Here is a 23085-nt window from a genome sequence, read left to right as displayed (position 1 = left end):
CAGGTTAACATAAGGCTCTTAGAACAGTGCCTCGCACATTACAAAGCACTTTGTGTTTGCTGCTGCCAAACCACTGCTGTACACTTTATAATAGGTGCTAAGCTAAATGTTTTAAGTTGAGAAAGTAACATCTAAAAATGTAATGAAATGTAATGACATAAGTACCTCCCTGAAATGACAAGTTAATTTTGGAGAATGCTTAAAAAAAAAAAAAAACACCCACAAACCTCTACCATTTATCAGCTTGAAGTCTATGGTACCGCAGGCAAAATATATGTCTGTGGAAATCTCCCTCTGACCCCTAAAGTTCAATTTTGTTGATTGCCTCCAAAAAGCCTGCAGACACCAACACAAGCGGGACAGTCCTGAAAAGCCCATTCACGTCAACCCAGGACAGCACAGTCCACCCCACGTGGATTCCTCCGCCCGACTGCTTCCACCTGCTTCCACTTCCAACCCTTGCCCCACCCCTTTCCCATTCGGCGTCTTCCAATGACGTCAGAAGCAGCCGCCGCCACCGCCGGAAACTGGGTCCGAGCCTGCGCTCCGCCGAAGCAGCGTCCTGGTGCTCGATCCCGAGCGTGCGGGCCGGAGGGCAGCGAGGGTCCCAGTCGCGTTAGGGCCGAGTTTGCGGCGTGAGGTGTCCCTCGAGCCGAGGACCATGAACCGCAGCCGCCAGGTGACGTGCGTGGCCTGGGTCCGCTGCGGCGTGGCCAAAGAGACGCCAGACAAGGTAAGGCCTGGCGGTTCACAGGTGGGGGGAGTGACCTCTTTCAGCGTCTTGGGTTAGCTGGGCAACCTGGGCCCGGGACACGCCTCCCCGATTTGGCTGTTAGACGAGGAGGGATGAAGTCGGTTTGGGCTTGATTATCGTGACTAGGTTAGCGGCTCTGAGGACGTGCCTCCTTACAGTCCCCGCCCCCCAGGCAACCCCACCCCCAAATTCGCGCACCCAGGGACCTCTTAGGCTGGAAGCGGACACGTGGTCGCTGAGTCGGAAATCCCCTCCCCCAAATGCCTGCTTGACTGCACTGTAGCTTCAGCCACACCCCAGTGCGTTTTCAGGATAAGGGGCCTCGGGAGCACAGGTGTGAAACTCCCACTTTCCATTCCTGTGCTCGGCGTTCGGAGGAGTAACCAGGATGAAAGCTGTGGTGTAGAAAAACTGGTGTGGAGACTGCGTGTTGTGAGGCTGGGAGTTAGGGGTTGCCTGCAGTAATTTTAAGGAAGCTGTTGGAGTGGCGGCAGGGATGAAAGGTTAATGTGAAACATGAAGGGAAAACCTTCAGGATTTAGAGACTGGGTCTGTAACAGAGATGAAGATTATGTCGTTCATTCAACAGATACTTACTAGATGCTTTCTGAGTGCCAGGCATTGTACAGGGTCCCGGAATAGGCATGAACAAAACAAAAAGTCCCTGCCTGTATGGATTTGTCATTGGCATATATCTGTATGTTGTTAGTAAAAAGGAACATGTAGCCTTCCAAATACATGAAGACAGTGGTGATTTCCAAACATGTCTTCACAATGTTACCACTTGGGGAGCTTTAGAAAATACTGATGCCTGTGCCTTACTCCCAAATGTTGTGATTTAATTGGTCTGGAGTGTAGTCTAAAATTATTAAAAGACTTGAAGAAAAGTTTGGGAATCATTGCTTGAAGAGTTTGTAGAATGAAGAGATTGGATTTATTTTACAAAGTACCAGAAAGGAAAACTCAGACTATTAAGAAAAAAATTAGCAAAATAAGTATTATTTAATTAAATTTAAGAGCCTTTACTTTCTGGTGCTTTCCAACAATATTGTCACCCCTTAAGAGGATTTCCATATTACTAGAGGCGTTTGGGTTCATTTGTTCATTCATCGCATGTCCTCAAGCATCCCTGCCTACCATGAACTGAGTACTGACCCCTTAAGCACACAATGATAAGTTGGTTGCTGCCTTCAAGGAGCTTACAGTTTAGCAGTGATGGGGGTGTTTTAAAAGATGTTGAAATGCTGATTATGTGAAGGAATGCTGGTTTTGAAGTAGAGTATGACTTCAGTTTTGAACAGGATGTCCAGTGGAGAGTGTTATAGACAATGGGGAAAATGGAAGTATAGGGCTGGAGAAGGGAAAGTTTAATTAGTTCAGAGGTGGTAGTTTTAGTCTTGAGAATGAATGAGCTTTGCAAGGAACTTACAGCATAATGGGTGAATACTTGCTGGTGATAACAGGGAAAAGGGCAGAGGACCAAGGCAAGGGTGGTTTGTTTAGGAATAGCCACAGGGAAAATGGGGAGATGTGGCCAAGAAGGAGTTGGAGGAATTGGGAGAAAATGAGGTGGCTACCATAGAAGCCAGTTTGTACAGACCAGTTGTTGTTTTTTTTGAAAGACTAGTTAGAGTGAACATGATTTTAAACACCTTCAGGTGGGTAGGGATCTTAATTGTAAGAAGCTGTAAAAACCCATTATGATCATTTATGGATGTTTAATTCTTTGTCTCTTCAAGTTATATTTTACACTAGTTTGCAAACTTTTTTACTCAAAGACATAATGGTTTCTATAACAATTGATTTAACTTTAACCATAATGAAACATTTGCTCTCTTGTAGGTAGAGCTTAGTAAAGAAGAAGTAAAACGTCTCATTGCTGAAGCAAAGGAAAAATTACAGTAAGTTTAGGCATGTTGGTGTTTGTAGTCAAGTCCACATGAAATTAAGAAAAATCTTAACAATGACAAGGCGGTCTTATTATCAGAGTGCCATTGGGTGATTATTTTTTTCTTTTGTCATTGGCATAGAGAAGGTGGCAGTGATGAGGAGGAGATGGGCGATCCTTCAGAAGATGGCATGCACAGCGCACGCACCCAGGCACGACGCAGGGAGCCCCTGGAGGATGGCGCCCCGGAGGACGACAGGACACTGGGTGACGATGAGCTGGCTGAGTACGAGCTAGATAAATACGATGAGGAAGGCGACCCAGGTTCGAATTTACTCACTCATACTGGTGTTTAGTCACAAGCTCAGTGCGTTAGATCATACTCATGGTGTTCAAGAGCTTGAGTCTGAGATTTTGTTGTCCTTAATGTCAGTCATTAAGGCTTAAGGCTTGGGCAGACAGCATGTTTCCTAAATTCATTTAGAAAATAAGCTGTAACCCACTAATCTAAGATTTTTTTAAAAAATTAGTACTGTATGTTTTATTGCAAGTAGTGGGTGTAATAATCTGTAATGCTTTTCTTTATCTGTAATGAGAGAAGAATTATTACTTCCATTTTACAGAAGAGAAAATGAGGCTTACAAAGATGAAATAACTTTGCCAGTGTCACACACCTGGTGAATAATCTGGCTCATAAGCCTTAGTTCTTTTTTTTTATTTTTGTATTTTTCTGAAGTTAGAAGTGGGGAGGCAGACAGACTCCTGCATGCGCCCGACTGGGATCCACCTGGCATGCTCACCAGGGGGCAATGCTCTGCCCGTCTGGGGCATTGCTCTGTTGTGGCCAGAGCCATTCTAGTGCCTGAGGCAGAGGCCATGGAACCATCCTCAGTGCCTGGGCCAACTTTGCTCCAATGGAGCCTTGGCTGAGGGAAGGGAAGAGAGAGAGAAAAGAGAGGGAGAAGGGTAAGAAGCAGATGGATGCTTCTCCTGTGTGCCCTGACCGGGAATCAAACCTGGGACATCCACGTGCCGGGCTGATGCTCTACCGCTGAGCCAACTGGCCAGGGCCATTCTTTTTAAGACAGACGCTCCTCAACCTATGATAGGGTTATGTCCTGATAAACCCATCGTACGTTGAAAATATCTTAATTTGAAAATGCACTTAATACACCTACCAAACATAGCTTTACCTAGCTGGTTTATAATGAATGTGTATAATTTTTGCTCATCAGAAAGTTGAAAAATCACAAGTTGAACCATCTGAAATTGGGGACCAACTGTATACTTCAGTAGATGCAGAGGATAGCTTTTGCCATTGGACTCTAGGCTGTTACTGTCCTGCTAGGACAGAGTGCCGCGGGAATACAGAAAGGAAGAGACCCCAACCTGAAGAGATGGCATTCAAAAATGCTTGAGTATTCCCTACACCCTCAGATCCTTGGCTCTGTCTTTCCCATCAGTAGAAAGTTCTGTGTCTCTTGCCCGTCAGATCTTTGACTTACTAATCCTACCTCCTTAAATTAGCTTCTCTGTCAGTTAAGAGCATCTTCCTTTTCCTGAGTTTATGTTACTTGGGGTCAGCTCTCTGTCACTCTTGCAGATATGCCATGAAAGAATTACATTCTGAGTTAATTTTAGTGAAAAGGGCATATAATAACTCCTCTTTCAGATTCAAAGACAGATTTAGCACATCAGAGGTTCAGAGAAATATTGCAATAAAGAAATCTAGCCCTGGCCGGTTGGCTCAGCGGTAGAGCGTCGGCCTAGCATGCGGAGGACCCGGGTTCGATTCCCGGCCAGGGCACACAGGAGAAGCGCCCATCTGCTTCTCCACCCCTCTGCTGCGCTTTCCTCTCTCTGTCTCTCTCTTCCCCTCCCGCAGCCAAGGCTCCATTGGAGCAAAGATGGCCCTGGCGCTGGGGATGGCTCTGTGGCCTCTGCCTCAGGCGCTAGAGTGGCTCTGGTCGCAACATGGCGACACCCAGGATGGGCAGAGCATCACCCCCTGGTGGGCAGAGCGTCGCCCCTGGTGGGCGTGCGGGGTGGATCCCGGTCGGGCGCATGCGGGAGTCTGTCTGACTGTCTCTCCCTGTTTCCAGCTTCAGAAAAAAAAAAAAAGAAAAAAAAAAAAAAGAAATCTATGTGTCTGACCAGGCGGTGGCACAGTGGATAGAGCATCAGACTGGGATGCGGAGGACCCAGGTTCAAGACCCCGAGGTCGCCAGCTTGAGCGCGGGCTCATCTGGTTTGAGCAAGGCTCACCAGCTTAAGCCCAAGGTCGCTGGCTCGAGCAAGGGGTCACTCGGTCTGCTGTAGCCCCCCGGTCAAGGCACATATGAGAAAGCAATCAATGAACAGCTAAGGAACCCCAATGAAGAATTGATGCTTCTCATCTCTCTTCCCGCCCTGTCTGTCTGTACCTATCTGTCCCTCTCTCTGACTCTGTCTTTGCCACCAAAAAAAAAAAAAGGAAAAAGAAACCTGTGTGACTTTGTGAAACCCATCATTTTTCTATTTTATTTGATGATGGAACTTTTACTTATTTAGTGTTGGTGCCAGTGTTTTAGGGTAATTTCATTTCTTGGGTCTCAAGCCCGCCTCTCTGTAGCACTGTTGAATAATAATTATAAGGGGCAAGCCAGAGAATCTGAGCAGAGTTCAAATACCTGCTAAGGGAGTTTCACATTTTGATTTAATTATTTTATTGGAAGATTATATATTCCAAGACTATCAGATACGAAGTCCAAAGTCAGATGTAAATGGTTTTTTAAATTCCTATTTATTATTACCCCGTTTCCTTTCCCCACTATGATGATCCAGAGTTATTTATGAAGTAGACAGATAGGATGCCTTAGATAAAATGTTTTGTAAAAATGACTTTTAATCATTTCAATTTACGAATTCTTATAGATACTGAAACTCTTGGAGAATCTCTGTTGGGTCTCACAGTCTACGGGAGTAATGATCAAGATCCTTATGTTACTCTGAAGGATACGGTAAACCATTTACATGGTTTTTCTAATTATGCTCCTTAAGTGTTTGAAAACCTTACTGAATATCTGCTTCTAGTTAGTGACTTTTTTCTCTCCACTTAGGAGCAATATGAACGTGAGGATTTCTTGATTAAGCCCAGTGACAATCTCATAGTTTGTGGCAGAGCAGAGCAGGACCAGTGTAACTTGGAGGTACATGGTAAGTGAACACAGTCCTTACTAAAAGAGTCTAGTCTGTTTTAGTGATATTAAAATACTAACCCTGTTACTATTATGAATTGTAAGGCATCAGATCCTGCCTCTTCTCATTGAAGTTTGTGACATTGTTAGAAATTCTACACAGTCTACAGATTTCCTTGTTACTGTGCCTGGGCATGTGTAGTGTAGTCTGTGTCACTTTGGAACGCAATTTTATATATGGAAATAGGTCTTTTGGAAGGTTCTAACAAGGGTTTTTAATCTTTGATTTAAACATTTTTGCCAGTTTTTCACTGTCCCCTCATCAGAAAACTTGGATGTAAAACAGTACAGACACAAGGAAAAATACAATCCCATCACTCACAGGGTTACTTGTTGCCTTGGCTTTTGCCTCCAGCCTCCTTTCTGGCTGCTGTTTCTTTTTATTTTTTCTTTTTATTTTTTTTACAGAGACAGAGAGAGAGAGTCAGAGATAGGAATAGATAGGGACAGACAGACAGACAGGAACAGAGAGAGATGAGAAGCATCAATCATCATTTTTTTGTTGTGAGACCTTAGTTGTTCATTGATTGCTTTCTCATATGTGCCTTGACCACGGGCCTTCAGCAGACCGAGTAACCCCTTGCTCGAGCCAGCAACCTTGGGTCCAAGCTGGTGAGCTTTGCTCAAATCAGATGAGCTCGTGCTCAAGCTGGTGACCTCAGGGTCTCGAACCTCGGTCCTCGGCATCCCAGTACGATGCTCTATCCAGTGTGCCACCGCCTGGTCAGGCTCTGGCTGCTGTTACTTTATGTGACAGAGTATACTCTAGACAGGTTTTCATTCTGCATCTTGTTCACAGAGTCATTTCAAATAATTCTCTTTTTGCAATAGTTTTATTTTCTTCATAAAAATTCTACACAGAAGCCTACATTTCCCTTTGGGAACCAAAATAGCTTGGTCACATTTCTCAGTTCAGGGAGTGCTTGTTCTTCTCAACTTAGTAACCAGATAGACATTTAAAAGATAATCATTATAGTCATTCTCTGATTGATGACGGGCTATGTTCTGAGAAATGTAATACTAAGTGATGTTGTGCAAACATCATGGAGTGCACTTCACAGACCGAGACGGTATAGCCTACTTCACACCACCTCTGGCATAGGCGGTTGCTTCTAGGCTGCAAGCCTGGACAACATGTTACTAAACAAAACAACACAAAATTAAACACAAGAGGAAATGATGCAGTTAAGAGACGCAATAAACACAAGATAAGAGGCTGCAGCCAGATTACTGTTTGACATTCAATGAGTAGAAAAAATACACTCTAATGATAAACAGTGTAGTATAGTAAATATATACCAGTAGCACAGTCATTTGTTACCATTATCAAGTATTGTGTGCTGTACATAATGTATGTGCAGTACTGACTGGCAGTGCAGTGGGGCTGTCACACCAGGATCACACAAACATGTGAACAGTGTGTTGCACTGCGACGTTATGACAGCAGCAACTCACTAGGTGATGGGTATTTTTCAGCTCCACTACAGTGTCTGGAACTGACGCTAACTGTGTGGTCTGGCGGTGGCCGAAGTGTTGCTCTGCAGTGCATGCCTCCTCCTCACAGAGCCTCATGGGTTTGTCTGTAATGGGTGAACCTGCTAGCGAAAGTGCAGAAGGAGCATTCCAACAGATACCAGTTCTGTGCTTATCCTTGTTCCCGTTTGGGGCATACCGGGTGCTGGCGGTATGTCAGACATGCAAATATTTTGGCTGGCAGGAACAACTGGGGAATCTCCTTTAATGTCACTAAACAGCTCCTTTTAAGCATGTGGCACCTGCACGTTCAATAGGGAGTGTCTGTTCTTTTTAGTGGGATATGATTTCTTACTCTGATGCAGTCAAGTCTTTTTTCCCCCAAACTTTGCAGTTTATAATCAAGAAGAAGATTCTTTTTATGTACACCACGATATACTGCTGTCTGCGTACCCTCTGAGTGTGGAATGGCTGAATTTTGATCCTAGCCCCGACAATTCTACTGGTAATTAGAACACTTAAGCTTGCATGGTGTCCTGTCACATAAGTTATGAATACTGTATGAATAATAGTTCAGAATTATTGCTGTTTTATGAAGTTAATATTATGTTTGAAGTTGGAGTTATAGAATACTTAAAACAGTCATGTGGTTGTTTTGGGTTGCTGTGTCTTTACATGTTAGATGGTCTGAAAGCATCCGGGGTGGTATTCTCATAAAACCCAGTACAGAATGGCATGGTGTGTCTGTTGTCATCAGCTAGGGTTTAGGGGCATGACCCTTTTCAGAAAACAACAAATAAAACCAAAATGAAGAAAGAATGAGATTCTCTTGTTAGTCTCAGCCAAAGCTGCACACTGCTGGTGGCCCCGTCCTGTTTCTTCTCGGTAAGGGTAAGATCCGGTAATACTCATAACCCTTACCGACAGAGCTTGTTCACATTCCATATCTGATCAGAGCCTCGCCTTGTCCTCAACAACAGCCCTTGAAGGCAGAACGAGTTTTGTTCTCATTACCTAAGTTAGGACCCAGGGGCCAAAAGACTGGGCCCTTGTTACCCAAACTGTGGTCGGAGACCCAGAGCAAGGCATTGGCATCATCTGGGAGATGGGTAGAATGCAGACGGGCCCCACCCAACACCTGCATTTTAACAGCATTCAGGTATGTGTATGCAAATGAAAGTTAAACTGCTCTAAGCTGATGCTCAGTTACTCTACAGTGTTGTGTATTTCAATAGAGGTAATTTTTAATATCAAACACATATTTTTTCCTCTAGGAAATTATATTGCTGTGGGAAACATGACCCCCGTCATTGAAGTGTGGGACCTTGATATAGTGGACTCTTTAGAGCCAGTCTTCACACTTGGAAGTAAACTATCAAAAAAGAAGAAAAGGAAAGGGAAGAAGGTAAGCAAGTTAATAGTTATTTAAATCTAATGGCAGGTAAGTTTATTGGGGAGGAAGGACAGGATCCTTCACTTGCAGTTAGTCACTTTCAGTGGAACAGGCCAGGTAGTCATAAAGTTCCAGTAGTTTCAAGTTTCGAAAAGCCCTTCAAAGGAAAAATTGATCCCTGCATGAAACCTGGTGATACATCATTCATCCTTACACAAAACAATTTACTCTTAGGTTGATTTCCTTCGTAGTAACCATTCATACTAATATACTAGTTTTGAACTTTCAAAAAAATTTCTGTTTAAACTGTTAAGTTTTGGGGGAGGGGGAAGTTGACAATGCAGGACAAGGGTCCCCAAAGTTTTTACACAGGAGGCCAGTTCACTGTCCCTCAGACCGTTGGAGGGCTAGACTATAAAAAAAACTATGAACAAATCCCCATGCACACTGCACATATCTTATTTTAAAGTAAAAAAACAAAACGGGAACAAATACAGTGTTTAAAATAAAGAACAAGTAAATATAAATCAACAAACCGACCAGTATTTCAATGGGAACTATGCGCCTCTCCCTGACCACCAACGAAGGAGGTGGTGGCCCTTCCGGAAGTGTGGTGGGGGGCAGATAAATGGGCTGGGGGGGACGCATGTGGCCGACTGGGCCGTAGTTTGGGGACCCCTGCTGTAGAATAATAGCACATAGATTAAAAACTAAAGAATATTTATCATGGCTCTTTGAAATAACAGGAGACAAGGTATTTCCTTTTCTTAGTGTTCAGGTTTTGCTTAAGATCAGAATAATCTTAGGATTTGAAGAATCTTTCAAATTAACATCAGTTTTATTGGGGGGGGCTTGAATACAAAAAGTAATTAAATTCAACAATAATTACAGAGTTCCTCTGCAGAAGGGCATACTGATGCTATCCTGGACCTTTCTTGGAATAAGCTGATCAGGTAAAAAGAAGAAGCACTTGAAGATTCGTTGCAGACTGTGATGACCGGGACATAATGCCTCTGTGGTGTGCTGCGGGTCTTTGTGTGCATGTCTGCCTTTTCTCTCCTGCAGTACATGGTACTTGGCGGAGGGGCTGTACTGTCTGAGTCCTCTCATCCCCACACCTGTCGGATCTTCGCTTAATAGGTGTCACTGCATGTGTGGTGGACAGGCTGTCTTCTATAGCACCACCAGGGAAAGCGTGTGCTACAGTAGAACTGTGTTTCTTCTTTAAAATTTTTTCATCGATGTGAGGGAAGGAGGGAGGGAGGGAGGGAGGGAGGAGGGAGAGGAGAGAGAGAGAGAGAGAGAGAGAGAGAGAGAGAGAAGCATCAGCCTGTTGTTCCACTTAGTTTATGCACTCATTGGTTGCTTCTCATATATGCCCTGACCAGAGATCGAACCTGCGACCACAGTGCACCAGGCTGCAACCTCTATGCACTGAACCACCCGGCCAGAGCCAGAACTGTGTTTCTTTGCAGAACACATTCTTTGCACTTTACTTTTCACAAAATCCCATCCATATATTTTTTTTAATAATTTAATCATGGTAGAGAGACATAATCTAAAATTTGCCATTCTGGAACATTTTCATCTACCAAAACTGGCACTTATCTATTCAGCAATAACTCCTCATTCTCTGCTCCCACAAGGCCCTGGTAACTACCACTCTGTTTTCTATGAATTGACTCCTCCAGGTACCTCCTGTAAGAGGAATCATATGGTATCCTTTTGTGTCTGGCTTAGTTCACAGCACAAGGTGCATCAGTGTTGTAGCATTTGGCAGGTCTTGGCTGTTGTGAATAATGCAGCTGTTATTCACACAGATGTGAATAGCGTGGGCATACCATATGTGTTCAAGCCCCTGCTTCCAGTTATTTTGAGTAAATGTACTCAAAAATGAAATTGATGGACCATAATGTTTTTAACTTTTGGAGGAAACCATAAATGTTTTCTCTAGAAGCACTATTTTACATTCTCCCAAGGTTCCAATTTCTTCACACTCTTGTCAACACTTGTTACTTTGTGTTTTTGTTCTGTTTTTATAGTAGCCATCCTGGTGGTTTTGAACTGTTATTTCATTATAGTTTTGTTTTGCATTTCCTAATGATTAATGATGTTGAACATCTTTTCAAGCGGCCATTTGTGTATCTTTAGGAAAATGGCTGTCAGATCCTCTGCCCATTTTATGTTGGGTTATTTGGTTTTTTGTTATTGTGTTGTAGTTTTTTATGTATTCTGGATATTGATCCCTTGTCAGATTTTTGGTTTACAAGTATTTCCCCCATTTGGTGGGTTGCCTTTGACTCCGTGATAGTGTCTTTTGTACAAAAGTTTTTCTTTTTTATGTAGTCCAATTTATTTTTACTTCTGTTGCCTATGCTTTTAGTGTTTCATCCAAGAAATCATTGCCAAATTCATTGTCATAAAGCTCCCCCCCCCAAAACAGTTTTATGATTTTAGCTCTTAGGTTTAGGTCTGTATCTATTTTGAGTTAATTTTCGTATATAGTATAAGGGTTCAGCTTCATTCTTTTGCATGTGTCAACCACATAGTCTTTATACTTATTTTTAAACAACAATTGTCCCAAAAGCCATTTGCTCATAGCATAGTTGGTTTGAGGGGAAGGCAAGGAAGGTAAACATTAGGTTGAATACAACTTATTTGGGAAGTAAGAACAAACTGGGTCCTGGCTGGTTAGCTCAGCTGGTTAGAGCATCATCCAGAAACACCAAGGTTCTGGATTGATCCCTATTTGGCACATACAGAAAACGACCAGTGAATACAGGAAGCACAACTAAGTGGAGCAACAAATGAATGTTTTTCTCTCTCTCCCCCGTCCCCTTCTCCTTCCCTCTCCCTCCCCTCTCCCCACTTCCCTCTTCTTTTTCCTCTTCCTCCCTCTCTTCTTCCCTCTTCCTCCCTCTCCCCTCCCTTCTCTCTCCCCTCCTTCTCTCCCTCTCCCTCCCCCCTTCCCTATCCCATCCCCTCTCCCTTTTCCCTCTCTCCCCTCTCTCTCTTCCCTCCACCCCTTCCTCTTTTTTGTCTCTAAAAAGCAATTTAAAAAAAGAACTGGATTACCCAAAACACATTTACTTAACATTTTTATTATATTAGATACTTTGTAATTGCAGCATTCTAAAAAGGATCCCAGAGCAGGGGTCAGGAACCTTTTTGGCTGAGAGAGCCATGAACGCCACATATTTTAAAATCTAATTCCGTGAGAGCCATACAACGACCCATGTACATTAACACATTATCCAATAAAAATTTGGTGTTGTCCCGGAGGACAGCTGTGATTGGCTCCAGCCACCCTCAACCATGAACATGAGCGGTAGGAAATGAATGGATTGTAATACATGAGAATGTTTTATATTTTTAACGTTATTATTTTTTTTATTGAAAATTTGTGAGCCAGATGCAGCCATCAAAAGAGCCACATCTGGCTCAGGAGCCATAGGTTCCCGACCCCTGATCCCAGAGTGTTAGTTTACCAAAGGATATCCTGTCTTGTTTGTGTTCAGACTTCTGAGTAACAACCATTTCAGGAAATGGACCTGAGAAAGTTGTTTAGTTAGTACTTCCCAAACTTAGCTGCGATCAAAATCTTCTAGGTAACCCTTTTGGACAAGTTACTGGGCTCTAATCCCCCCAGCAGATACAGAGCAGAGGTCCAAGACCTGTGCTGTTCTGTTTTGGGGGTTTTTATGTAAGTTTCCACAGGTGAATCTGATGCTGCCAGGCTGAAAACGGGTGTTAAGATTTTGTCTAAATTGGGCCTGACCCTAACTAAAGGGCAGAGGTGGCAGTTTTTTCATCTTAACAACATTACGTCTTCCCAAGCATGAACATGGAATATATTTGTTATTTTTATTTTTATTTTTTAGATTTTTTTTTGTTTTTGTTTTTCTTTTTCTGAAGCTGGAAACGGGGAGAGACAGACAGACTCCCGCAAGCGCCCGACCGGGATCCACCCGGCACGCCCACCAGGGGCTACGCTATGCCCACCAGGGGGCGATGCTCTGCCCCTCCGGGGCGTCGCTCCGCCGCGACCAGAGCCACTCCAGCGCCTGGGGCAGAGGCCAAGGAGCCATCCCCAGCGCCCGGGCCATCCTTGCTCCAATGGAGCCCTGGCTGCGGGAGGGGAAGAAAGAGACAGAGAGGAAGGGGGGGGGTGTGGAGAAGCAAATGGGCGCTTCTCCTATGTGCCCTGGCCGGGAATCGAACCCAGGTCCCCTGCACGCCAGGCCAACGCTCTACCGCTGAGCCAACCGGCCAGGGCTATATTTCTGTTATTTAGATACTCTTTCTTTCAACTCTCTTTTATAGTTTTGAATATATAAGTTTGAATTTCTTTTATTAAAATTTATTCATATATACTGAAAATTACAAAGCACTATTAAAAGAAATTGAAAAAGACACAATGAAATGGAAAAATATACCATGTTCATGGGTCAGCAGAATCAACAGTTAAATGGCTGTATTACCTAAAGTAATACACAAATTTAATGCAAGCCCCATCAAAATTCCAGTGTCTTTTTTTAAAGAAATAGAAAAAATATCACCAGATTTTATGGAACCATAAAAGACCCCAAATAGCCAAAGCAATCTTTAGGGGAAAAAAGAAGCTGGAGGTATCACAGTACCTGATTCTGAATTATACTACAAAGCCACAATAATCAAAACTGCATGGCACTGGCAGAAAATCAGATCTACAGACCAATGGGACAGAATCGAGAGCCCAGAAATAAAACCACATAAATATGGACAAATAATCTTGGACAAAGGAGCCAAAAACACAGTAGAAAAAAAAGTCTGTCCAATAAATGGTGCTGGGAAAATTGGAAAGTCACATGCAAAAGAATGAAAATTGACAAAAGGCACAAAAATTAATTCAAAATGGATCAAAGACCTAAATACAAGATTAGAAACAATGTATTATATAGAAGAAAACATAGGTACTAAATCTTAAGGGCCTTGGCTGTAGAGAATATTTTATAAATGTGACCACAAAGACAAGGGAAATAAAGGCAAAAATAAGTAAATGGGCTACCATATTTCCCCATGTATAAGATGCATCTTTTTCCAAAAAAATTGGGGGTCTAAAAACTGGGTGCGTCTTATCCAGTGGTTGTAGATGTTTTTTACTTGCATTTCTTGCTTTTTCACGCTTGATTTTGTGCTCATTGTTGAAGATGGTGATATGTCATGAGACACAGATGAGGACAAGCTAATGGATGAGAGTTTTGACCACGATGAGGTGTTGTGTGAATTTTATGATAAATAAAACTTGCATTCAATAATTTTATGTAATACTTTTAATTTCGGGCCCCAAAATTAAGGTGCATCTTATACATGGGAGCATCTTATACATGGGGAAATACGGTATATTAAACTAAAAGCTTCTGCATAGCAACAGAAACCAGCAAGAAAACAAAAAGGGAGCCAACCAAATATTTACAAACAGCTCTGACAAGGGGTTAACATCCAAAATATATAAAGAACTCACAAAACTCAACAACAAAGAAGCAAACAATCCAATTAAAAAAAATGGGAAGAGAACTTGGAAGCCCTCTGTATGTCCTGAAGACATACAAGCAACAGATATATGACAAGATGCTCATCTTCACTAGCTATTAGAGAAATGCAAATCAAAACTGCAAGACACCCGCTGTTTCACCTTCAAGGTGGAGGAAGATGATGCGGAGCACGTGCTGGCCTTGACCATGCTCTGCCTCACGGAGTGGGCCAAAGATGAGTGTAATGTGGTAGAAGTTGTGGCCCGGAATCATGACCACCAGGAGATTGCAGTCCCTGTGGCCAAACTCAAATTGTCCTGCCAACCCATGCTCAGTTTGGATGACTTCCAGCTCCAGCCTCCTGTAACTTTCCGCCTGAAGTCAGGTTCTGGTCCTGTGCGGATTACTGGGAGGCACCAGATTGTTACTGTAAGCAGTGATCTTTCTGAGGAAGAAGAGGGAAGTGAGGAGGAGGAAGCTGCGTTGTGTCCCATCCTGCCTGCCAAGAAACAGAGGGGCAGGCCCTAGCCCTCTTGGTCAGCTAGCTGCCTGTCATACATGCCATGTATCACGTTGCTGTACAAGTATCAAGAATTTTGAATCTTCTTCATTGAAGAGGAGGGGTGGGGTGGTCTTGGGCTGGTGCTAGAAGAAAGGGGGTCCCATCCTCCATAGGGCCCTGGTGTTCTAATTCTGTATTATGCCTGGGGCTTCCCTTTTCTCCAAGAGTGGGAGGAACTGTCCTGATCCTCTCTCCCCACTTGCCTTTGAAGTTGGAGGTCAGCATCTGAAGCTCAGGACTACACATTTTAAACACTGACATTTTTGCATAAAGGATGAAATAAAATGGTATAGAGTTAGAAAAAAAAACTACGAGATACCACCTCACACCTGTTAGACTGGCTGTTATCAACAAGACAGGCAGTAAGTGTTGGAGAGGCTGTGGAGAAAAAGGAACCCTCATTCACTGCTGGTAATAATGTAAACTAGTACAGCCACTATGGAAGACAATTTATTCCTAAGTATTTTATCCTTTTTAATGCTATTATAAACAATGCTTACATTTAATGCTCTTGACCTCTAAAAGATTACCTGAGTTGTTTCCTCCCTTTTTCAGAAACGTGCTGGCTAGTGCGTCAGCTGACAACACTGTAGTCCTGTGGGATATGTCTTTGGGGAAACCAGCAGGAAGCCTGGCTGTACACACAGACAAGGTATGATGACTCAGTGAGTACAGGGATTCTAAAACATCTGAGACCAATATTGGCTGCAAATAATCCCAAGTATTTATACATGGCTTTTTGTGAATTACAGAGTGCTCTGCCATGCCGTCTCCCTGGAGCTTCATCAAGCCCTGTGTGCTAGTTATAATGACCATCTCAGAGATGCAGAAATGGGTGCAGAGAGGTGAAGGGCCAGCACTAGTGCTCTGTAACACATTTACAGAGGCCCCTAAAAGGCACATTGGGACTTCCGGGGCATGTCGCGTTGCCCAGATATGTTTGATTACACCCCTTTTTTCTTCTGAATATATTTTAATGTTTGAGGGACATATTATGCCAAACATAATTTGGGGAATGCTATATTATGTCTTAAGTGTCAGCCTTTATTTGGAAATATGTTTTGTCCTTTTTGCTCATGCAGTACATTTATGTTCCTTTAAATAGTAATGAATTTCAAAGAGAAAAACCTATAAAAATACTGCCAAATTGATTCTTACCAAATATTAGGCACTTTTACCAAAACCAAACAAACAGATCTATTCATTTGTTTCTTCCTTTTAGGTCCAGACTCTACAGTTTCATCCATTTGAAGCACAGACTCTAATTTCTGGATCATATGATAAGTAAGAAAGCATTTCAGGAATTACTGCTACTGTTTTTATCCTCTTGAACTGAATCAGAAAGTATCACATGATGCTCAGAATGTATTTACTGAGGCACCAATGTGTTTACATTTTTAGTCCTACTTATTTGTCCTTTTCAATTCTGGTCCTTTCAGTCTGCAAGGGAATGTGGCTCTGTCATAATATAGTTCTCAAGTAGCAACTTTTTTTAGAGGGTTTATGAGTTAGCCATTGCTGTGAAATAAGCCATCCTAAAATTTGGTGACTTGAAACAAGATTGAGCTAATCTGTTATGTATTCAGCTGGCAGCTCTGTTCACCTGGTTTGTTTAGGCTGGGCTGTGGAGACCTGGCTCTCTCTTCGTCTCCTCTGCAGACTTGTGGACTAGGTAGGTCATGGCGAGGTCAAAAGCTCAAGCAGAAATGTCAGGGCCTCTTGAGACCTCGGCTTAGAACTAGTACACTTATGTCTTACTCTCTTGGCCGGAACTGATTACATGGAGTGAGAAATGAACTCTGGCTTTACGGGAAGAACACCCACATCACTGACACGGATATGGGGCAGGGGAAGATTTGGGCCCACTAGTCCATTTCAGGGTTTCCAGTCAGACAAGTGCTACTTTTCACAGTTGGGTCTGGAAATGGGAAATATAGGAGAAACAGAAACCCAGTCATTATTTTGATTCCTGTCTTTCCAGAGTGATAAATGTTTATGGTTTTTAGATGTGATTCATGCAAAATTAGTAGAGTATCCATCGGGTTCCCCCAACACAGTAACGTGCTTGTAGAAAGTGTGACTAAGACATGGCGTATCAGGCTCGGAGCACTGCTGGGGAACGGGAATTAGAAATTGTCCTGGTCTTTTGAAAATACAGACAGTTCATCTTGTAACTGGAAGATTTGACCCAGAGAAGGTCAAGGTCAGTATGGCATCCAGAGAGCCACCAGTCCCTTCAAGTGCCAGTGTCCACCAGTTAGTGAAAATTATCTCATCTTTTCTCCTTTTTTGGAACCTCAGAGCAGGCTTTAAATAATTGGATTCTGACTCACAGTGTTTTATTACTGTTGTTACACACACACAACATACAGGAGAACTGGAACTGTGCCTTTGTGTGCAGGTCAGTCGCCCTGTATGACTGCCGAAGCCCAGAGGAAAGCCACCGGATGTGGCGGTTCAGTGGGCAGATTGAGAGGGTGACCTGGAATCACTTTTCACCTTGTCATTTTTTGGTAAGACTATGCATATTACTGCTTTGCTTATGCAGGTTACTAATACTTATTTCCTTTAAATCCACTGTAGAGAAACTCTCTGAAAAGCTTTTTCTGTATTAATAGTGTGAACAAGTTGGATTTTAGGGTTAAAAAAGGTATTTTTGGCCCTGGCTGGTTGGCTCAGCGGTAGAGCGTCGGCCTGGCGTGCGGGGGACCCGGGTTCGATTCCCAGCCAAGGCACATAGGAGAAGTGCCCATTTGCTTCACCACCACCCCCCCTCCTTCCTCTCTGTCTCTCTCTTCCCCTCCTGCAGCCAAGGCTCCATTGGAGCAAAGATGGCCCGGGCGCTAGGGATGGCTCCTTGGCCTCTGCCCCAGGCGCTAGAGTGGCTCTGGTTGCGGCAGAGCAATGCCCCGGAGGGGCAGAGCATCGCCCTGGTGGATCCCGGTCGGGCTCATGCGGGAGTCTGTCTGACTGTCTCTCCCCGTTTCCAGCTTCAGAAAAATACAAAAAAAAAATATTTTTAACAAGAACAAGGATCAGCCACAGAAAATAGTAAAAATATAAATGATTTTGCTAATTTCCAACCATTCCAAAGTGTGCCACATTTTATTTTCTTTTTATTGTTTTTTGAAATACTTAACATGATTAATATTCTTTTTATGTTTTTTAATTTCAAGTCCTATTACTTAAATGGAACTCCAGTAATGAGAATGGTAGCCTATTTAATTAATATAGCATGGTCTCCCACACAGGAAGAAAGCACAAGATCTTTTTTTATATACCCTCATGTCTATAGATGACAGTTTTGTATGTATTATCTAAAGATTCAGTCCATGGTGAGATGAAATCCAGCTTTCATCCAGAAGGGAAGAGTAATTAAAGAAACTGATACATCCATAGATTTCCTTATTTTCCTAAAGTAAATATGTAGTGCTCTGTAAACGGAAAGAGTTTTTCATAAAGCAGCTTTCTTAAAATACATGGGCAGTTTTAATAAGGTTCCTGAAATAACGATTCTAAGAGCACTTAACCTCAGCTCTGCACACAGAGGTGCACACAGTTCCCAGCTGAGCCACCTTGGGCCAGGACAGGAGTGACATCCCAGTTCAGAAGGCCTTTTCCTTGGAAGCCCTGTTTCCTTGGCTTCCCTGACCTTCTCCCTCTTTGAATCTTCTGCAAGCTGCTCCTCCGCCTGTACCTTAAGTGGCCATACTCTCCAGACATCTGTCCTCAATACCCTGCTCTTTAATTCTGCATTCCCAGGGCGTGTCCCCTCCATTCCTGTGGAAGTGACTGCCACCCTGGGCTTTCCCCTCTCTACCCCTTGTCCACACTCCCACCACTTCCTACTCCTACCCAGCTGCCTAGACTTACCAGCTGAGTTAGTCCGTGTAAGAGCAAACTCAGTTTATCCATAAGTAGAGTCTTTTCTGTTCACGTTCATTTTTATTAAGCTCCTCAGGTACGTCAGGTAAATGGCTGGTTTTCACTGTAATTAGACTGTTTATCATGGTTAAATGTTATTATCACATAGCACAATCTTGCCTGTTTTTCCTCTTTCCAGGCCAGTACAGATGATGGCTTTGTATATAATTTGGATGCACGCTCAGATAAGCCAATTTTTACACTCAATGCACACAATGATGAAATCTCTGGTGAGCAAGAATAGTGTTTCTTTCATTTATATTATGATGAAGCAAATCTGTGTTTCAAAGTTAGAATCTCTAAACTTATCTTCCTTTAGGTCTTGATCTCAGTAGTCAAATCAAGGGTTGTCTTGTTACTGCATCTGCAGACAAGTATGTGAAGATCTGGGACATCCTAGGAGACAGGCCAAGCCTAGTTCACTCCAGGGACATGAAAATGGTAAGACTCCCTGGGCATGTTTCTGGCCTGTGTTGTGTGTCTTTCTCCAAGAGTCACTGCATTTAATATGGATATGTTGGGGAAGTTAATTTTGAGCTTGGCCAAATTTGGTGAGAATTTTATGACTTAAATAGTATTTGAGGGGAAATCAATAACTAAGTTGCGTGGTGAAAATGAGGTGTGGGGAGAAGGTTTTCTAGCACACAGTGGAACGGCCACATTTTTTTACCCTAAAATCAGTATCGTCCCAGGAAATCTTGAAGTTTTAGAGCACCATAGCTGTTAGGGTAAGTTTATCATCTCTCTTCATAACTAGTTCTGACTACACTGCAATTGATAACTGCATAGTGGCAAAAAAATTTAGAAATAATAAATTCATTCATTCAGCAAATATTTATTGCACATCTACTCTATGCCAGGCACTGAGTTATATAAATTAAATTGCAGCCAGAGAAGACTATACAACTGTTTAAAATTGAATATATGTGTAAATATTTGTGGAAAGCTGGGTTAACCATCCATGTTTAAATTAGCATATTTAAATCTGGACAACCCCATATCCAAACATGAACAGTGATTACCTCACTAATGGTTTTTCTATTTTTTCTTGTTTATATTTTCTGTGACACATATATTATCTAGTAATCAAAATATAAAAAATGAAAACAGTAAAAATTCTTAAGTAATTTAATAGTGATCTCTGGTATCATCACCAGCATTGCTTAAAAAGAATTTAAAATACTCAGCAGATTAGATTTATTAGGAAATTCATAATAGACAATGATAATGGAAATAAGAGACTTGAGTGGTCAAACATCCATAGAGAATATCTATTGTGCTGAACTTGTGTGGCTTCCTATTGTAATACTCTTTCCAACTTGACCTTTGCAGGAGGCTAGAAAAAGATACTGGTGAGTTTGTGTTGAGTAACCAGACCATAGGTTCTTGTAGACAGGAGTAGGGATCTAGATTAGGGTTCTCTATAAAGATTGAAATCACTGACTTTCTATCCCCAGGGAGTTCTCTTCTGCTCTTCCTGTTGCCCTGACTTGCCGTTTATCTATGCCTTTGGAGGTCAGAAAGAAGGGCTTCGGGTCTGGGATATAAGCACAGTCTCTTCAGGTAAGAATTTAATATCCTGCTTTCTGAATGTGTTCTGTATAACAGCTCACAGAACATGTAGCTTGAATACAGACTCATGTTCATCCTGTAGTGTAATTTGGAAATGTTCATAAGTAATTTTGTCATTGTACTTTAAATGTAGGTCATTAAAAAATATCTATTATCTTTATGACAAAATTTGAATTTTAAAACGGGAAGATCTTAATGGGAAAGCTGGAAGGAAATGTAGCGTGGTCTCAGAGAATGACCCTCCCTTTCCAGTGCGAATAAACTGGCCTTTCTTTCAGCTCCCTCCTACAGATCTGCTCTCCTCACAGGGCCACTCCCTTCCATGGAGCCTGGCTGCTTACTTACTACTTTGAAGTAGTCTGGTTTGTCCAGAGTCTAGGTAGAACAATTTAAAGCACACTGAACCTCATTCAGAATATTAACTTGAACTTCTGAGTTGGTTGCTTACTTGCCCATTTACTAAGTGTTAAGTATATTTTCATAAACCAAATTTCCACCTTAGGGTAGAGAAACTTCCTGCTCATTCTACATGTTAGTCTCTTTTTATATTATAGTCTTTTAATTTTCTGATCTGGTAATTTCTTTACTATTTGTGTTTTAGTAAATGAAGCCTTTGGCAGACGAGAGAGGCTTGTTCTTGGTCATACAAGAAGCTCATCTATTAGCGGCCCTTTTGGGAGCAGGAGTTCGGATACACGAATGGAATCTTAACAAAGATCATACTGTTTACTGTCTGTTTCCCCTAACTCAGCATGTTAAAGGCTGGCCTAAAAATGGTGCATGTGTAGCTACAGAAACAAAAGCAGTTTCCTACTACCTGACATTCCTCTCTGCAGCTGTGGTGGCAGCAGGTAGGGGCCAGGCTGCTTGCTGTTTGAGCGTGTAGTGTATAAAGTTCCTGTAGCAGGTCTCCTTGGAAAGGGTAATAAAAAGATTTCTTTTTAAAGAATTCCTTAAATATGCCATCTGTCACAGGTAAAATCTAAGTTTGTAAAATAGCTAGTAATCTATATAATTGTAAAAGAGAGAAAAATCCTGTAATCTTAACAGGTAGGTTTACCCCAGCCAGGAAGGTTGTAGTTTGGCCAAGATGGCACAGTAGGCCACGAACAGAGGCAGGTGCCCCAAGGAGTGCACTTTCCCAACTGACTGTTCTCCAGTTAAGGTTCATGATGAGAAGTGCTGCTGTTTGGTAACTAAATTAAAAGTGGCATGCCTTTTCTCCCCTAGAATGGCATTCAGTGTTATCAGAAAAAAGAGACATTGCATAATGACAAATGTGTCAATCCAACAAGAGGACAGGCTATGACATTCTGTATCTTACGTGCCCAACATAAATATATTAAGCATTGTTAACAGACCTAAGGGGAGAAATAGCAATACAGTAATAGTAGGGGACTTGAATTCTCCATGTTCATCATTAGCTAGATCAGGGGTCAGGAACCTTTTCAGCTGAGAGAGCCATGAACACCACATATATTAAAATGTAATTCTGTGAGAGCCATACAACGACCTGTGTACGTTACACATTATCCAATAAAAATTTGGTGGTGGCCTGACCTGTGGTGGCACAGTGGATAAAGTGTCGACCTGGAATGCTGAGGTTGCCGGTTCAAAACCCTGGGCTTGCCTGGTCAAGGCACATATGGGAGTTGATGCGTCCTGCTCCTTCCCCTCCTTCTCTCTCTCTCTCTCACTCTCTCTCCTCTCTAAAAATTAATAAAAGAAAAATTAAAAAAAAAAAAATTTGGTGGTGTCCTGGAGGACAGCTGTGATTGGCTCCAGCCACCCGCAACCATGAACATGAGCGGTAGGAGATGAATGGATTGTAATACATGAGAATGTTTTCTATTTTTAACGTTGTTATTATTTTTTTATTAAAGATTTGTCTGCAAGCCAGATGCAGCCATCAAAAGAGCCACATCTGGCTCGCAAGTCATAGGTTCCCGACCCCTGAACTAGATCCTTCAGACAGAAGATCAGTTAACAGTGACCTTAAACAACTCGTTAGACCAGGTGGACTCTACATATACAGAACATTCCATCCAGAAGAATAGAATACACATTCTTGTCAAGCACACATGGAGAATTCCCCAGGATAGGTCATGTTACACCACAAAACATAAGGATGCTCACTCAGTTTTTCTTCAACATAGTGTTGGAAGCCCTAGTCAGAGCAGTTGAGCTGGGGAGAGAGCACCCAACGCAGAAATAAGTACAACTATCTGCAGATGACCTATATAAAAGTCCCTATATTTAGTTCTAACAGTTTTTTTTGGAGAAGACTGTTAGAACTAAAATTCTATAGTGCAGGGTACAAAATCAGAGAGAAATTATGAAAGCAATCACATTTATAATTGCACCAAATAAATACCTAGGAATAAAGTTAACAGGAGGTAGAACACCTATATACTGAACACTAAAAGACATTGATAAAATGAAGGCTGGAAACATGTAATATGGAATGGAAGAATATTAAAAGGTCCATACTACCCAAAGCAATCCCTATCAAAGTTCCAATGGCATTTTTCACAAAAACGGCAATCCTAAAATGTGTGTGGAACCACAAAAGACCCTGAATAACCAAAGCAACCTTGAGAAAAAACAAAGCTGGAGGCATCACTCTTCCTGATTTCAAGCTATATTTATTACAAAGCTGTTATAATCAAACTGTGATACTGGCATAAATACATAGATCAATGGAACAGAATATAGTCCAGAAATAAACCCACGTGTTTATGGAAAACTTACAACAAGAGAACCAAGAATA

At 42.2% G+C, this 23085-nt stretch overlaps 2 protein-coding genes across 2 annotated transcripts in view; one reads left to right on the top strand and one right to left on the bottom strand.

The window, feature by feature from the left end:
- Nucleotides 1-518: 518 nt before the first annotated feature.
- On the top strand, nucleotides 519-21874 carry PWP1 (PWP1 homolog, endonuclein). The gene is made up of 15 exons (XM_066260027.1): nucleotides 519-733; nucleotides 2597-2655; nucleotides 2785-2966; nucleotides 5556-5641; nucleotides 5741-5837; nucleotides 7746-7856; nucleotides 8626-8756; nucleotides 9636-9697; nucleotides 15375-15471; nucleotides 16042-16103; nucleotides 17221-17332; nucleotides 18883-18973; nucleotides 19063-19184; nucleotides 20201-20306; nucleotides 20917-21874. The coding sequence occupies exons 1-15, from the start codon at nucleotides 662-664 to the stop codon at nucleotides 21024-21026; spliced, it is 1500 nt and encodes a 499-aa protein (XP_066116124.1). The 5' UTR covers nucleotides 519-661; the 3' UTR covers nucleotides 21027-21874.
- PRDM4 (PR/SET domain 4) overlaps nucleotides 13397-23085 on the bottom strand; it is a 45607-nt gene continuing 35918 nt past the window's right edge. The window contains exons 12-13 of the mRNA XM_066260014.1: nucleotides 18693-18818; nucleotides 13397-14702 (exon numbers count right to left, since the gene is read on the bottom strand). Coding sequence (XP_066116111.1) covers nucleotides 18722-18818 — 97 coding nt within the window. The 3' untranslated portion in view covers nucleotides 13397-14702; nucleotides 18693-18721. The remainder of the gene's footprint in view (nucleotides 14703-18692; nucleotides 18819-23085) is intronic.

Source organism: Saccopteryx bilineata, chromosome 1 (genome assembly GCF_036850765.1).
Source record: "Saccopteryx bilineata isolate mSacBil1 chromosome 1, mSacBil1_pri_phased_curated, whole genome shotgun sequence".
NCBI lineage: Eukaryota > Metazoa > Chordata > Mammalia > Chiroptera > Emballonuridae > Saccopteryx > Saccopteryx bilineata.
Note: the sequence above shows the minus strand (reverse complement) of the source record. Positions and strands in the feature narration are given on the sequence as shown.

Excerpts from the sequence above, each read along its gene's own strand:
- PWP1 (XM_066260027.1), top strand. The coding sequence starts at position 662 with ATGAACCGCAGCCGCCAGGTGACGTGCGTGGCCTGGGTCCGCTGCGGC. Across the intron at positions 734-2,596 it reads CCAAAGAGACGCCAGACAAG|GTAGAGCTTAGTAAAGAAGA; the intron begins GTAAGGCCTGGC and ends GCTCTCTTGTAG. Across the intron at positions 20,307-20,916 it reads TATAAGCACAGTCTCTTCAG|TAAATGAAGCCTTTGGCAGA; the intron begins GTAAGAATTTAA and ends TTTGTGTTTTAG.